The sequence below is a fragment of the Eretmochelys imbricata genome, chromosome 3, assembly GCF_965152235.1.
Source record: "Eretmochelys imbricata isolate rEreImb1 chromosome 3, rEreImb1.hap1, whole genome shotgun sequence".
Lineage (NCBI taxonomy): Eukaryota > Metazoa > Chordata > Testudines > Cheloniidae > Eretmochelys > Eretmochelys imbricata.
This window is the reverse complement of record NC_135574.1, coordinates 6230492-6247858: the sequence shown is the minus strand read 5'-3', so window position 1 is coordinate 6247858 and position 17367 is coordinate 6230492. Positions and strand designations below refer to the sequence as shown.

The 17367-nt window shown below is 56.5% G+C and overlaps 1 protein-coding gene across 1 annotated transcript; it reads right to left on the bottom strand.

Annotated features, from left to right (window-relative positions):
• Positions 1-209: 209 nt before the first annotated feature.
• Positions 210-17066, bottom strand: TRIM35 (tripartite motif containing 35). The gene is made up of 7 exons (XM_077811493.1): positions 16971-17066; positions 16162-16588; positions 13168-13263; positions 9970-10200; positions 7667-7689; positions 6652-6773; positions 210-990 (listed from the first exon to the last, which is right to left on the bottom strand). The coding sequence occupies exons 1-7, from the start codon at positions 17063-17065 to the stop codon at positions 425-427; spliced, it is 1560 nt and encodes a 519-aa protein (XP_077667619.1). The 5' UTR covers position 17066; the 3' UTR covers positions 210-424.
• Between the last annotated feature and the right edge of the window lie 301 nt (positions 17067-17367).

Sequence of the window (17367 nt, the reverse complement as noted above, 5' to 3'; positions counted from 1 at the left end):
TGTAAGGAAATGCTTTCCCAACTCAGCTGTGATTTTTTTTCCCCCAAAAAAGGAGGGGGAGGGGGTTTGGCAGCTAACAGAACCTTTCCTGACTAAGAGTCGAAGGGAGACGCTTGGAATTTGTGATCCAAAACACAAGGCCCCCGCAGCCACTGCTGGGTCCTGCCACCACAGAGCTTTATTAAAAAGACAAAAAAAAAGAGCCACCATCTGTTATGAAGGCAAACAGTAGAAAATAAAAACCCACAAGGAACAGCTTCCCTTGAGAAAGCCCAAGCAGGAAACCAGGGGCCTGAGGGGGTTGGTCCATTGGAGGAGGACATCCTGATGGGCCGCCCTGTAGAACGGCGCTTGGAAGCAGCAGGCCAGGGGGAATGGAGGATGGGAAGTGGGGGGGGAGCCTTTACTGGTTGTATGTAGCAGCCTAAAGTGGAAGGTCCTCCTTGATCAGGACACGCAGAGGGCAGATCCTGAGAGACCCGGGTGGCATATCAGGCTTTGGGTTGCCCACGTAGAAATAGGGGAAAACCTCGCCACTGAACGGCTCATGGAAGGTGTAGATGTGGTTCTTCTGGTCGGCGTCATAGAAGGAGAGCTCGCCCTCGTCGCAGTCCAGTTCCACCCGGATCCGCTTGAGGTCCCGGACTGCCGTCTCCGACCTGGCCGAGTTGGAGGCCCGGCACATCTCGCTGTCGGCGCCCTGCAGGCGGTAGATGTACCAGAAGCCCGAGCGGGCGTCGTGGTGGAAGTTCCACCGGCAGCCGCCCCGCTCCTTGGCCACGCCCACGCGCCAGTTCGTGAGCCCGCCCAGGTCCACCTCCCACGCGTGGGAGCCCTTGGAGAAGCCCCGGGAGCCCAGGATGCAGGGGGCCGAGGAGAAGCGCTCCGGGTTGTCCACCAGTAGCTGGTAGCTGCCGTTGGTGATGCTGGTGAGGTTGCTGGAGACAGAGAGCCAGCCTGCGGCGGAGTTGGGGTCAAAGCTGAAGGGAACTGAGAAAGGAGATTTGTCAGGAGATGCCAGGAGCTGCCTTCGGAGCTACCGTCATGCGGGTGCCAGGCATAGCCCAGGGCAAACATCCCACCTGCCACCCTCCATCACCCAACCGCTCCCCCAGCCCACTGCTTGTGTCTGGGGAAAGCCCCAGTCCAGACTCATAACCCCCACCAACACACCTTCAAATCCCTCCTCAGAACAACCCTGGCTGAACGCCGGGTGGCATGTGGGTCACGCTGCTCCCAACTGGCTGAGCCCCACACACCTCCTATTGTCTGCACAACCCCATCTCTCCACTGGCTCCGGCTCGTCTTGAGGACCGTCAGCCCTTTGGGGCTGGGGCTCTCACTGGCTGGGCGTTTGTACAGCACCTAGCACAGCACCGCTGGGGGGCAGCCACGCATTGCGGCAGGGGAAGTATTTGCCACACCTGCGCCCTGCAGGGAACGCTACCACCGAAGCACGGCAGATCTCCCCAGCACCGCTGCGCCTTGCTCCAGGCTACCCCGGGGAGGCAGAGCAGCAAGAGCCCCCTCTCCCAGCTGAGCCGGACAGCTGGAAATGACACAGCCCAGCCACGCGGGGAGTCCGCCGCAGAGCTGAGAACGTGACCACAATCCCCAAGTCCCGGAGCACCACAGGCCATCTTCCCTCCCTCTTTCTGGCTCTAAACCCATGTCAGTGATAAGATTTCTAGGGCCTGTCCAAATGAGACCCTCCCGCCAGAGCTCAGTGGGTTTTTTCCTATTAAGTGTTTCAAAGGGCAACACAGTGTCCACTTTAATTCTATTTTAACTGTTTTTGGCATGGGAACACCCGTAATTTTTTAGGAACTGGATGAGCGTTGGGCCCTCCGCCCTGTAGGCCCCCCGGCTCGGCCTGCAGCGGCAGGCCATCGGCGCTGCTTAAGAGTTACCAGCAATGCCAATGTCGCCCGTGCAGAGTGACTTGCGATCACCCTCGGTCGTCTCTCAGGAAGGTTCCAGCCCGTGGCCGGTGTGATCAGGGCCTGGCAGGTCTCGTTCAAGTTCTGCCGTGATGGTGGGTGAACGTGGATCTGCACCCAGCTCAACGTTTCTTAGGCCGGGATCATCACCCTCCACGTCCCAGACAGCGTGGGGTGTCGGCACCCGACATGCATTGCCCAGGGGCCTCAGCCCAGGGTGCTCTCCCCAGCTGCAGAGGGCTCTCTACCCCGGTGTGACTCCTGGAGTCAGTGGGTTACATCCAGGATGAAGCTGGCCCATAGGGATTTTTACACGCTCTTATCAAGCCCCCCCAACGCCACCATCCCCGCTGCGACTCGACTCCAGCCGGCCCTGGCTGTTCTCCCCCTAGCCCAGACAATGTGATCCTACTGTGCTAACAGGAGCGGCCTCCCCTCTCTCCGCCCTGCACCGCACTGATGGATCGAAGCCACCAGCTCGCTGCAGGGCGTGAATCAGCCAGACGGCCCCATCCCGCACCTGGCGCTGTCCTGTGTGCAGTCGGGGGGGGGGGGGGGGGGGAAAGACTCAGGGCAGGGGCCTTGCCCCTCACAGCCCAGATTCACCGTGACTAGCAGGCTCCTCACCTTGTTATCATGACAGCAGCGTGTGTGCAGAGCGCAGAACCAGCCACGTACGGTTAACCCCTTATGCGCCAAAGCCACAGGCGAGGACGGACCGGAGCTTGATGTTCTGGGCAAGGTCCCCCCCGCCTAAGGCTCTCCCTGCACATCCCCAGCGAAGCCCCTGCTGCTGCACGCCTAAGCCTGCAGATGAGCTCTGCCAACACGCCTCAGCCCCGAGCAGCAGCACCCCCTGGTGGAGACCCCTGACGTAACCATTTCATCTTCAGCTGTAGCACCCCCAGCGAGCCTAGAGCGAAGCCCTGTATGCATGTGAAAGAAACACTGCCGCAGAATCTCTATGGATAGAGGTTCCATGCTTGAATAATAAAGAGTCTAGCTGCAGGAATATACTACTGACACCCCCGCAGGTGGTTGTGAAATGCTCAGGGAGATGAGAGAGGCTACAACAACAGAAAACCCAATAATAATGGGGGATTTCAACTAGCCCCATGTGGACTGGGTACATGTCACCTCAGGACAGGCTGCAAAGATAAAATTTCTACACTCTGTCAACGACTGCTTCCGGGAGCAGCTCGTCTGGGCAATCACAAGGGGAGAGGCAATTCTTGATCTAGTCCTAAGTGGCACAAAGGATCTGGTCCAAGACGTGAATATGGTTGCTCTCACTGTGTGGTTCAGCTACCATGTAATTATATTTAAACAGCCTCGTAGGGTTGAAAATACCACAGAAGCATTTAACTTCCGAAAGGGGAACTACACCAAAATGACGAAGCTAGTGAAACAGAAATGAAAAGGCACAGCCACAAGAGTGAAATGCCTGCAAGCTGCAGGGAAACTTTTTTAAACCACCATAATAGAAGCTCAAACCATAAGTTACCGCAAAAAAAAACCAACCATCAACCAGAGGACCAAAAAAAATAAAAATGTCACCATGGCTAAACAGAGTAAAAAAAGGAGATTAGAGGCAAAAAGGGATCCTTTAACAATTGGAAGTCAACTCCCAACTGAGGAAAGTAGAAAGGAGCATAAACTCTGGCAAGTCAAGTGTAAAAGTACAATTAGACAGGCCAAAAAAAGAATTTGTCTTTTGCTAGTTCTCTTCAAACTAAACAGCAAAAAAACCAAAAAGTTAAGTACATCAGAAGCAGGAAGCTGCCAAACAACCAGTGGGGCCACTGGATGACAAATGCTAAAGGAGCACTCAAAGACGACAAGACCATTGCAGAGAAGCTAAATGAATCCTTTGCATTGGTCTTCACTGCAGAGGACGTGTGGGACATTCCCACACCCAGGCCGTTCTTTTTAGGTGACAGACCTGAGGAACTGTCCCAGAAGGAGGTGTCAGTGCAGGAGGTTTTGGAACAACTCAATACATTACACAGTAATGTGGAAGTAGAGCGTTGTATAAGGGGACATGCTGGATACATTGTATATGAGAGGGCATGCCAAAACATGTTACAAAGTATCTGAGGGAGCACACGACAGTTAGCTTTTGAATGGAGAAGCAAATAAGATAGAGCCAGCACGTCTAAGAAGCAGGCATCAGAATGGAAGGTGTGAAGGGCAATTAGTTAAAGTTAAGTTAACTGGAAGCTGTTAAAGGAGATTGTTAAGGGTGGCAGGTAATTGAAGATACGTGACTGGTCTCAGGGATCTCGAAGGGTGGTGACTAAAATCTTTTTCTTTTTTTGTCTGTAACTTGTTCTCCAAAAAACTGTATAAATTAAAAGACACAAGCCCCACTCGGGGGGGCTCACTTCTAAATGTATTAGCAGAGCAGCTTTGCTAATAAAACAGAGTGGTCTGATAAATTGTGAGTCTGAGTCAAACTTTGACAGTAATAAGTCACCAGGACCAGACGGTAGTCACCCAAGAGTTCTGAATTAACTCAGATATGAAACTGAAGAACTACTAACTGTGGTATTTAACCTACCACTTAAATCAGTCTGTGTTCGATAACTGGAGGGTAGCTAATGTAATGCCAATTTTTTAAAAAGGCTCCAGAGGTGATCCTGGCAATTACAGGCCAGTGATCACTAACTTTAGTTTCAGCCAATTTGCCTGGTACTGGACTAAAGAATAGAGTAGGTCATGCTGACACATGGATGAACACGATTTTTGGGGGGAAGAGTCAACACTGCTTTTGTAAAGGGAAATCATGCCTCAGCAATCTATTAGAATTCTTTGTGTGTGTCAATAACAATAAACATGGGGACAAGGGGGATCCAGTGGATATAGTGTACTTGGACTTTCAGAAAGCCTTTGACAAGGTCCCTCACCAAAGGCTCTTCGCAAACCAAGCAGTCATGGGATAAGAGGGAAGATTCTCTCATGGATCAGTAGCTGGTTAAAAGATAAGGCACACACGGGAGGAATAAACAGTCAGTTTTGACAGGAGAGAGGGAAATAGCAGATTCCCCCTAGGATCTGTACTGGGACCACTGCTGTTCAACATATTCATAAACAATCTGGAAAAAGGGGTAAACAGTGAGATGGCAAAGTTTCCAGATGATACAAAACTACTCAGGATAGAAGTTGAGTCCAATGCTGACTGTGAAGATTACAAAGGAATCTCACTAAACTGAGTGACTGGGCAACAAAAGAGCAGATGAAACGCAGTGTGGATAAAAGCAAAGTAATGCCCATTGGAAAACAATCCCAACCATACACACAAACTGATGGAGTGTAAATGAGCTGTTACCATTCAAGAAAGAGCTTGGAGTCATTGTGGAGAGTTCTCTGAAAACATCCTCTCAATACTCAGCAGCCATCAAAAAGGCGAACAGAATGTTAGGAACCATTCGGAAAGGGGCAGATAAGAAGACTCATAATATCATGCTGCCCCTACGTAAAGCCACAGTACGCCTACCCCTTGAATACTGCGTGCAGATCTGGTTGCCCCATCTCAAAAAAAGATATATTAGAATTGGAAAAAGTACAGAGAAGGGCAACAAATAAGGAGATTATAAAGACTGGGACTGTTCAGCTTAGAAAAAGAGACGAATAAGGAGGGATATGAGAGAGGTCTATAAAATCATGACTGGTGCAGAGAAAGTGAATTAGGAAGTGTTATTTACTCCTTTCTCATAACACACAAGAACCAGGGGTCCCGCAACGAAATTAAGAGGCAGCAGGTTTAAAAGAAACAGAGGAAGTATTTCTTCACACAACGCATGGTCAACCTGTGAATTCCTTGCCAGGGGATGTTGTGAAGGCCAAAAATATAACTGGGTTCAAAAAAGAACTAAAGTTCCCATGGAGGATTGGTCCGTCAGTGGCTATTAGCCATGACGGTCAGGGGCACAAAGCCATGCTCTGGGTGTCCTAAGCCTCTAACTGCCAGAAACTGGGACTAGCCAAGAGGGGATGGATCACTAGGTAATTGTTCTGTTCCTTCCCTGTGAAGCACCTGGCACCAGCCACTGTCGGCAGACAGGATACTGGGCTAGAGAGACCCTTGGTCTGATCCAGTATTGTCATTCTTAGGTGCTTGTGTGTCCCACTGCCCTCTAGCGGATACAATGGGGATCTGCGTGTGTGTAAGTCTGAAGACGGGGCTGCCCCTCTAGCTCAAACGTTAGAGGGGAGAGTTGAAGCTTTCCTCTCCACCAGTTTACAATTCAGTTTAGCAGCATCTGGAGTCTGTTTATGCAGCATCTGTGGCTTCTACATGTAACCCACTGTTCAGGGTGCGTTATTCTCTGCAGATCGGGGACAGAGGAGGAATTGGTTATAGCTCCCAGCCAGCAGGTTTGGTCAGGCTCTTAGCTCCTGCATCATAAGACACAAACCAGCCTGGCTTACATGTGCCAGTGTAACAACCCCACAACCAGGTCGTCAGCAGGGTTTGAACCCACAGCCTTCAATGCCACAGGCCTCTAGCACCTGAGCTAAACGAGTAAGTCCATCAGCAGTAGTAGGCTGTTAGCCTCCACGTGGCCCAGCCCGAGTACCTTTGAAGGCATGCAAAGCTCCATGGTGCTCCCAGCCTTGAAGTCTGAGCAGCCCTGTGGCTCTAAGTTACCCGGTGCATTGGCCACCACCTGCCCGCCTCACTCACTGCCCAGTGTCCTCAGCGCCTTACCCACTGTAATGATGTCCAGCATCTTCTTCCACACGTCGTACTGCAGGGACCCCAGGAACTTGGGGACATCAACCAGCAACCCTGGTGGGATGGCTTCTGGCTCCTCTGCTGTGCAGGCAATTCTGGGGACATGCGGGAGAAGGTTACACGGAACCGGTTGGGAGAGGCCATGTTCTAGGGGGTTAATGCAAAGGATCGCTTAAGTCGGGGAGGGCATTCTGTACTGCCTGCAGGTGACGGTTACAGTCCAATGTCTCACCACTGAGGCCGGGCCAGGGATGGAGATCTCCAAGGCACTGCTGAGTCAGGACAGCACTCCATTCTCAGGGTCAGCCCAGCATGAGAATAGGGGGCACTGTGCTGAGGGAGGGGGTGTCTTTCAAACGGGGCTTTGAAACCAAATCCTCAGTGATTCCAGAGCACTTTCCCTGGCTAGATTCCAGCTTGGGTAGTTACAGCCTGTCTGTAACTGCCCTTCATTCATTTGGAGATGGGACCCTTCATTTCCAGGCCTGAACGGCAGCCTAGGGTCATTCCCAGGGGAGGGAGGGAGCAGAGCTGCAATTCCTGCCTCGGGTACTGGAGATTAGCCCTGGACCAGCCCTTCAGAGCCCAAGGTGGAGCTTGGGAGGGTGGGATTAGAATGGTTTCAACCCAGATTTCGCACCTCAAGCTCATCTTTACCACGTGCAACTTGTAAATTGCTCTGGGACCCACGGGACCGTGAGCTGCCTTGTCAGAGGTGCTTGGCACTGGCAGGAATTGCTGGTACTCTGCACCCTCGAAAACAAGGATCTCTCCGAAAGTACCGCCTCCACCTATTTGCAGCAGCGGCCACATGTATCCCGCAGTGTTTTAATGTCCCCCGCGGGAAGGTTTCGATGTGGGGTCTGTGTCACGGACAAAGCCGTTTCACTCGGGATTGGCAACGCCGTGAGAATTGGCGTACGAGGGCCAGGTTTGATCCAATAAACCCCAGCTGCACATTCGGGATTTCAAATGCTCAGGAACCTACCTGCGCTTGCGGTTCTTGTGTTTCTGAAAGAGGAGAGAGACGTCGCACGTTAAACCTGCACGAGGCGCTTTTGTAACGATCAGAGGAATCATAGAATACCAGGGTTGGAAGGGACCTCAGGAGGTCATCTAGTCCAACCCCCTGCTCAAAGCAGGACCAATCCCCCAATTTTTGCCCCAGATCTCTAAATGACCCCCTCAAGGATTGAACTCACAACCCTGGGTTTAGCAGGCCAATGCTCAAACAACTGAGCTATCCCTCCCCACCCCGACGATGGTGGGCAGAACTGACAACGGTGGGCAGAAACGTGCCCTGGAGACCAGGCTCTTATGCACTGGAGCATCTGACTGCACAGTCTGGGGAGGGCAGTGGGGGAGAGAGGGTTGCTATTCTCCTGCCCAGGACTGGGGCAACCCAAAGTGCAAAACCCCCACAACAAAACCACATGCTTCTGAGCAGGTTTCACAGAGAATTTACATTGAAAACGTGATTGCTTCACCCAAACAGCCCGGAAGAGGTGCCGACTCACAACACAGGCAGGAGACAGGCAAGGTCTCCTTTCCCGCTTGCATCCCATTCCCTTCTAGTTATTCCCTCCCCTCCCAGGCCCTTCTGTAGCACACTAAAGGCTCGTCTACACTTGAAACACTACAGCGGCGCAGCTGCAGCTTCAGTGTAGACACTCCGGGGTTCTCCCACTGACGTAGGTAATCCACCTCCCAGAGGCGGTAGCTAGGTCAATGGAAGAATTCTTCCGTCAGCTCAGCGCTGGCTACACAGGACTCAGGCTGGCTTACCTACGTCACTCGGGCGGTGGATTTTTCTCACCCCGAGCGACGAAGCTGGGTCGACCTCATTTTCTAGTGCAGACCCGCCCTAAGGGGTTTGCTTTCATCCCAAGCGATTACACCCTTCAAATACAGGGACAGAGCCTCAGCTGGTGTCAATCAGGGGAGCTCCACCTAGCTCAGAGTTTTTATGCCCCTCTCGCTCGCTGCAAGCCACGCCCACCCCCCAGCCCTTGATCCTTTGTGGATCTGGGCATCATGTGTCCAAACCCTCTCCGATGCACCAACATCCTTGGTGGGGCGGTTCTCGGAACGGATGCCAGCTACGAAGAGCCATATGGAGAGGGACCCACCACTCCTTACCCAAAATTGCAACAGTCGTTTTTCGCTGCCACTTCACATCAGAACTAGGTCCAGAGGTGAAAGTAAGCTGGTAGGCCCCGGTACAGCATACCAGCAAGAGCCGGTGCACCGTACTGGGGCAGCCCGGCTTCCCCAGGCAGGGCTGCCCAGAGGATTCAGGGGGCCTGGGGTCTTCAGCGGCAGGGGTCCTTCTGCTCCGGGTCTTCAGAGCAGTTCGCTGAAGACATGGAGTGGAAGGACCCCCGCCGCCGAATTGCCGCCGAAGACCTGGAGCGGAAGGAGCGGTGGCGGGTCCTTCACTCCGGGTGTGCAGCCGAAAACTCCCGTGGGGGCCCCTGCGGGGCCCGGGGCAAACTGCCCCATTTGCTCCCCCCTCTGGGCGGCCCTGTCCCCAGGGGGCAATTTAAAGAGCCTGGGGCTCCCAGCAATGGCTGGAGCCCCAGGCCCTTTAAATTGCCTCCAGAGTCCCACTGCTGGAGCCCTGGGGTAGCGGCGGTGGGTCTCCGGGGGCTATTTAAAGGGCCCAGGGCTCCCCTGCTTCTACCGTCCCGGCCCTTTAAATAGCCGACGGAGCCCCGGGCTGCTGCCGCTACCCTGGTGGGGGAGGGGGGAAGGAGGAGAAGGAGGGGGGCACTTACCTTACAGGGTGGGCTGGGGCTGGCTCTGATCCCCTTCTGCCCTAGGCCCCGCCCCTTCTGGGGGGCCAAAGCTGGCCCCAGCGTACCGGTAAGTCACTCGACTTACTTTCACCCCTGGCTGGGTCTCATGCCCTGCCCCCACCCTGTTAAGCACCATTTCAGATTATTGTTTCCAGACAAATTGCAGTTTAGGTCCTGCCTTTGTCTCTAGATCCTCTCTGTTATTTCTCAGAGGGGTAAAGGCTCCCACACAGAGGCCCCCAGCAGCTCTGGAAACCGGTGGTTATTTGGTCCCAGGAGAGGCCGGCGGCTGCACTGGCTATAGCCGAAGACTAACGACGACCATGTGTTAACAACTGTACTACAGATCATTTGAGCAGAAACCTGGTGGAGCTTTGACAGTGGGCGGAGCTAGGATGTACTTTGACCACTCCCCCTCCCCGCAACTCCCCCATCTGACTCGGGGGGGCCCCCAAGGTGAGCACTGCAGGCATAGGGAGGAGGGCGGCATTACCCTGAGGAAGGAGACGTCGTCCTCCGTCAGGTCAGCCTGCAGCTGGTTGACCTCGTGCAGCAGAGCATCGCTGTCCTCTGACAGCTTCTTGATCTTGCCCTCGATCAGGCCCCGCTTGTGCCGGGCCTCCTCGTGCAGCTCCGACAGCAGGGCCTTCTCCTCGCCCCGCAGGAACTCGTGCAGCTTCTCAAACTCCTTCCTGATCTGATCCTCCAGCCTGGCGACCTCCACCTGCCCGGCGGGAGGAAGAGCAGGACCATAGCAGCGACCTGACTTAGACCCGGCCCTTTCCACCCCCACGGGGTCACTGCACCCAACAGCCGCCCTCAGGTCAACAGGATCCCACTCTAGGACAGGAAGGGAAGAATGTTATTTGTATGGCAGTGGCACCTAGCTAGGGTGCTGCACAAACATGTAGCTGGAGGGCCCCTGCCCCAAGGAGTTTACAATCGAAAAAGACTGACCAGAGTTTTCCTAATGACTTTTTCATTAGAAAGAGTCCATTCCGTCCAAATCTTGGTGGTACTCAAACCGTCTGAGGCTGAAGAATCTTTTGATTTTTCAACACAAAAATGAAAGCAAAAAAATGTGAGTTTTGTGATTCCCAGGTGGAAAACACTTTGGGTTTCGGGCCCCCTGGAAAAATTGAAAAGGGAGGGGGAGAGCTGAAAACCCAAACAGGGGGAAGGGAGTTCAAAGCCCAAATCAAAACGTTTCAATTCAAAATGAAAATGTATCTTTTTCCATCCAAAAATTGATGTTTTTTCTGGGGGGGGATGGGGGGGGGGAGAGAGAAGAAGGATTTTTGACCAGCTCTGCTAAATAGGGCACAGGGCAGGAGCCCCATTGGGCTGATGGGGAATGGACGCAGAAGTGGTGAAATGACTTGCCTGAAGTCCCACAGAGTCTGAGAGCCAGCAGCTGAACCCAGATCCTGAGCCCCACTCCCCGACCCCCAGTCCCCTGGGCATGCCTTCGGTCCCACAGGGAATCCCTCGGAGGACTGCCACATTATAGCTTATTCCTTTGGACACCAGCAGAAGCCCACCGGCTGCCATCACCCAGAAGAGCCATTGGCCCTTGGGTTTCCCAGCAGTGGGCCGGAGCTCTGGAGACCGGCCAGCATTTCCCACCCAGTGACAGCCTCCTGTCGGAAAGCAGCCTCCGTGACCGCTCAGTCCATTTCAGAGTCAAGGTGGGCTCTGGGGTAGGGGAAGCTACAGACCTCCGCTGGGCTTGCAATAGTTAAACCAGCCACACCTGTGGCCACCCGGCCAATCACCGTTCCCAGGGCTTAAGCGTGCTGGAGAATGATGAGTCACATGGACTGAGTGCCCCCCCAACCCCCTCCATACACTCCCCATTCACCTCAGCTCCCCCAGAGCTCTCACAGCAACAACTGCTCTCGCCTTGCCCATGTCACCCCCAGGGGAGTTTGCTTTTTTCTCCCCAGGTCACCAAACCTGGTCCACAGGCCTCCCACTGCCCAGGACCCTCAGAGGACAAGGCCAGGGCGAGCCCTCCCCAGCCCAGGGCATCCCACAAGCAGGCGATTCTCCAAGGCACAGCGGACAGCTGGAGGCCTCTCTGCCATTGCAAAGGAATGGGAAGCAGGTGCCCGGCTCCCGTTTGTGCCTTTGGGAATCTCTCCGCCTCCCTACACTGTCCATTGGGGGGGGGTTTCAGGCATCTTCACCAGGGGCCTCTGGTACGTTCCCAAAGATCTCTGCAGACTTGCCCGTGCTTGTCGCGAAGGGACTAAGAAGGGCAAAGCCCAGGGCTCCCAGCTGCTTGCTGGGCTGCGGCAGGTGTCGAAAGGTGCATGTGCGGTGCACCCCATGTTACTCCAGCCCCCACCCTCCCAATCCCCAGTCCTGACCCCTAGGCACACAACCAACAGGGGCGGATTCTCCCTCCTGCGACCCCAGCCTGTCTCTCCACAACACTCCTGCCGTTACGTGGGATTGCTGGTACGGATAGGGGCAGCGTTCCACCCCAGAGGTGGCTGCATTTCTGCCATGGGAGTGTGATCCACCAGGTACAGTTTGCAAAAGGCCTTTGGATCCTGCGGGACAGAAGGCTCCATTGAGAGAAGTTTTCAAACAAGGCCCAGCCTCCGGCACTGGTCACACAGGGAGAATAGGGGGCCCTGGGCTGTGACACCAACTCAGTAACTCATGGCTCAACTCAGCCCCCCCGGTAGCAGAGAGAAAGACTCAGCAGCCAATTCCCTGTGGGTTGGGCCCCACAAACAATAAGGCCAGCTGCAGGTTTGCTATCGGCTAAACCCCCCCACCCCCCTTTGCAATCAGCTAAGACCCCCTCCCCCTTGCAGCTCCTGTAGGACTAATCTCTTGGCTTTAAGATTAAACTCCATAAGTTTATGGAGGAGATGGTATGATGGAATAACATGATTTTGGTAGGTTTCAGAGTAGCAGCCGTGTTAGTCTGTAATCGCAGAAAGAAAAGGAGGACTTATGGCACCTTAGAGACTAGCCAATTTATTTGAGCATAAGCTTTCATGAGCTACAGCTCACTTCATCGGATGTATTCAGTGGGGGGAAAAAAAATAATGAATGAATGAATGCATCCGATGAAGTGAGCTGTAGCTCACGAAAGCCTATGCTCAAATAAATTGGTTAGTCTCTAAGGTGCCACAAGTACTCCTTTTCTTTCTGTGATTTTGGTAATTAATTGATCTTTAAATATTCATGGTAAATAGGCCCAATGGCCTGTGATGGGATGTTAGATGGGGTGGGATCTGAGTTACCCAGGAAAGAATTTTCTCTAGTATCTGGCTGGTGACTCTTGCCCATATGCTAAGGGTTCAGCTGATCGCCATATTTGGGGTCAGGAAGGAATTTTCCTCCTGGGCAGACTGGAAGAGGCCCTGAGGTTTTTCGCCTTCCTCTGTAGCATGGGGCACGGGTCACTTGCTGGAGGATTCTCTGCTCCTTGAAGTCTTTAAACCACGATTTGAGGACTTCAATAGCTCAGACATAGGTGAGAGGTTTAAACGCATGAGTGGGTGGGTGAGATTCTGTGGCCTGCAGTGTGCAGGATGTCGGACTAGATGATCATAATGGTCCCTTCTGACCTTAGTATCTATGAAAAAAACCTATGACTATCTCCCCAGCTGTCCGGTTAGGGATGGTGTAATCCACCAACCCACTTCAACCTGGTGGTTTGGTGGTTTACCTGGTTGTGTTTGGAGATGGACTCATACGACCGCCGGACTGTCCCGAAATCCTTCACCTTGTCCCGCAGGGAGTTCTCCATGTTCCTCCATTTGGCCTGCAGGAAGGAGATGTTCCTTATAGATAGGGTGACCAGATGTGCCAATAAAATCTGGACTGTCCCGATATTTAACCCTTTGTCCCGCATCCCGATCGATGTACGATCAGGACGCCATTTGTCCTGATATTCAGGTAAGGAGGCGAGCGGGAAGGAGGCACCGACTCCGTGGGTGCTCCAGGGCTGGAGCACCCACAGGGAAAAATGCAGCCAAGCTCCTCCATCCTCACCTTATTCTCCCCCCCCCCTCCAGCGCACTGCGTCCTCGCTCCTCCCAGTGCTTCCCGCCACCTAACAGCTGTTTGGAGGCACTTTGGACTTTCCAGGAGGGAGGGGGAGGAATGGGAAGGCAGCGGGGCCGGGGCGGGGATTTGGGGGAAGGGGGCGGGCGAGCACCCACCTGGCAGAGGGGAAGTCGGTGCCATAGGGGCAAGTGGCATGTGAAGAGGCGAGTGGCGGGGTGAAAAGGCGGGCGGGCGAGCAAGCAGCGGGCAGGGTGAAAAGGCGACTGGCAGGCGAGGGGGGGGTGAAGAGGCCAGCGGTGGGTGGGAAACTGAGGACACAGCAAGCCAGCGGCGGGCCGGAGGATGAGGAAGGGCGCAGGGTGGGGGCCGAGCGGGGAGGGGGCAGGACCTGGGAGGAGTGGTGGTGTCGTCCCCCCCCGGATATTTCACTGTTGTGATCTGATCACCCTATTCCTCAATGGCAGGCCTTTGTCAGGGACCCCTTTTATTTTTATACATATACATATGTGTGTATAAAGACATATACACACTCACACACACACTCTCTCTCTCGCTCCCCCCACCCCATGTGAAATCACACCAGCTCATTAAGAGTGTTCCCTCTTGTTTTTCCCATCCATGTGCGGAATGAATTTTGTCATGTGCACCAATATGGAGCTGATGGGTGACATGTGGCAGGGGTGGGGCTGAGGGGATCGGCGTGTGGTGGGGCTCAGGGCTGGGGCAGAGGGTTGGGGTGCAGCGGGGGTGAGGACTCCGTCTGGGGGTGCGGGCTCTGGGGTAGGGCCAAGGATGAGGGGCTCAGGGCTGGGGGCGAAGGCTCTAGGATGGGGCTAGGGATGAGGCGTTTGGGGTGCAGGCTGCCCCAGGGCTACAGCAGGGAGAAAGGACTCCCCCCAGGTCTCTCCCCCCACAGCAGCACTTGGGCTGGGGTGGAGAGGCACCTCTCCTCGGGGCTGGGTTGGGGCCGGCAGGGAAAGGCATCTCTCCCTGCCACAGCCCTGAGCACCTGCGTAGGGGGGAGAGAGGTGGTGGGGGAGTCCTGTCTCCCGGCTAGCTCATTAATAATAACGAGTTGCATTTCGCTAGCCCTTTCCCTCTGGGGACCTCCAAGCACCTAACAAACATCAATCTAGCCTCACAACACTCAGGAATCTACACTGAAGCAGGAGAGTTTAGAAGACAACCCCCAAGGCACTGCCCCGGGGGCAGGTGAGCCAGTGAATGCCTCTTGCAGGGTTTTCTGCACCTTCCTCCAAAGCATCTGGTCCTGGCCACCGTCCAAGACAGGACCCTGGGCTAGAGGAGCCCTGGGCCTGATCCTGTCTGGCAAGCTCCATGTTCCCCATGCTGATTCTCCCCGTTTTACAGACAGGAAGCGTCCAGCAAGAGGGTCAGTGACTCATGCCCGCTCACAGCACGGCTGGGATGAGAGCACAGGAGGCCTGACTGCCTGGGCTGTGTCTCAACCACTAGGCCATACTACCCTCCCTGTGCACTGTCAGTGGGAGTTATAAACAGATTTCAGAGCCCGCTCCAAGGGCTGCTGCAGCGTTTGAATTAAGGCGCGGCCCCCTCCCGGGTGACTCACTCGGCCAGTGACGACAGCAGCTCCAATTTCCCTTTTCCGGCTGGAAGAGCAAAACTGCCGCCTGGAGATGGGCCCTGCTCTCTGCTCCCTGGCTCGTGAGTGGGGAGAGGCCCCAGAGCATCGCTGCTCTGCCACCGTCTCTCGTCCTCCCCCCGTACCAGTGCTAAGCAAACGTCACTGCCCTTGCCCCGTGGATCCCGCTCTCCAGGCCGGGGGCCGTGGCAGGATCACTGCTGGAGAAGGGGCCATTCCCCGTCCAAGATCACGAACTGTCTCCAGGCTGGGGAGAGTGGGGGCCGGCCCAGAGCTCTCTCCAGCCCCTGCCATGCTGCTAACAGGGCAAGCGACAGCCCTGGGTGTCCTGCCTGTGGGCACTGGGCGGGCGAGCACATGGTACACCAGCTTTCTTAACACACCCCAGCAACTGGGCCATGCGGAGAGGAGAGGAGCTGGCAGAGCAGCGAAGCAGCACCCTTACAGCCAGGGTACCTTGGAAGCAGTCAGAGGAAGAGCAGAGGCCTGGTGCCTTTCACTCAGGACCCCCCCAACACACAGTCACCCTACAGCTGGCTTCCTGCTTACAGCCGCACCTACTTCCTGCTATTTCCTAAGGGGAGCGCCATCAAAATCCCAGTCCCAGGGCCTCAGGCAGTTCGCATGTCAGGAGGGGCTGCACATACAGGTCATTCTGCAAGGGGGGAAAGCTCTGCGTACCCCCCCATCTGAGGCCCACCTCCCCGCAGCAAAATTCCCCTCCCTCCGGGCGATCCAAGGCGCAGTCCACTCCCAGCGTGGACATGCCACTGGGTGCACCCCCGTATCCCAGCCGTGCACATCCCTGTATCCGACGCACAACCGGGCACATACCACGGGTGTGCCCCCACGCCACGGGGTTCCCACCGAGGGCAAATCTCGGGTCCCCATGCCAGCGCAGGGTCGTCGTGCACGCCCGGCGGTCCACGCCGCCCGGCACCCTCCCCGCCACCGCCCTCGCACGTGTCTCCCTTGCCCGGCCGTGCCCCCGGCTCGCTGAGGGCAGGTCCCGCCCCGGGGGCCACTCACCCTGTAGTCCTTGGCCATCTCCGCCACCGGCCGCACCCTGTGGCCCGCGTGCTGCTTGGCGCCCTGGCACAAGGCGCACACCAGCTCCTTGTCGTCCTGGCAGAAGAGCTTGGCCTCCTGGCCGTGCAGGGCGCACAGGGCAGGGCCCCCCGGGGCGCCCCGCCGGCTCTCCTCCCGCAGGAGCATCTCCACCAGGTTGTTGAGCGTGTGGTTGACCCGCAGGTCGCCCAGGGCGGACAGCTCCTTGCACACGGGGCAGGCGTGGCGGGGCTGGTGCTCCCAGGAGCGGCTCACGCAGGCCCGGCAGAAGTTGTGGCCGCAGCCCAGGGTCACGGCCTCTCGGAAGGGGTCGTAGCAGATGGGGCAGAGCAGCTCCTCTTTGAAGCTGGGCGGGGAGGCGGCCGAAGCCGCGCCGGTGTCCATGGCCCTGCAGGGGGCGGAAAAGGGAGTCAAACCGGCGCAGAGGGAGAAACAGCCCGACTGGGAAAAACCCGCCGCTGCTGCGATCCCGGCCGCTGACTCAGGGCGGGAGGAAGCCGGGAGCAGCCCCAGCCGGCGGGGCGGGGTGACGCGGCGTCAGGCCAGTGGGGGGAGCCGCCGCCGCCGCAGCGCCGCGGTGGTGGGCGCGGCCGGCAAGGGGCCTCTTGCTCCCGCCGCGGGGTGGGTGCACGGAGGGGATCGGGCTGTCTCCGCCCCGGGCTCGCTCCCTCCTGCCAGCCGGGGGGGCCCCGAGAAGACCCGCCGCCGCGTAACGCCCCCCAGCCGCCGCATCGCAGGCGCCCGCCCCGGCTGCTGCTGCTGGGTTTTACCTGGGCTCGGAGCCGGCGGCGGCGGGGCCCCGGGCCGGGAGGCACCGTTTGCAGCCGCCCCGGGCTCGGCGCTGCCGGCGGGAGTCTCCGGGCATCGCTGGGGCGATCGGGCCCCGGGAGAGAGGAGCCGCCGCAGCCGGGTCTTTCCTTTTATGTCCCTGGGCTCGGCGGGCTGGAGCCGGGCTCCACCCCCGGCCGGCCCCTGCGGGGCTAGGGAGCGGCTCCGGCAGCCCACGCCGGGGTGCGGGGTGCGGCCCGGGAGGGGCGAGTCTCCCCCGCCGGGACGGGCTGTGGCTCGGGAGGGGGAGGGGGCGGGGGACGGACAGAAGAGTGGCTTTCTTCCAACCCTGAACAAGGAGATTGACCAGAATTGGGAAACGGGCTTCGCTTTGCAGCA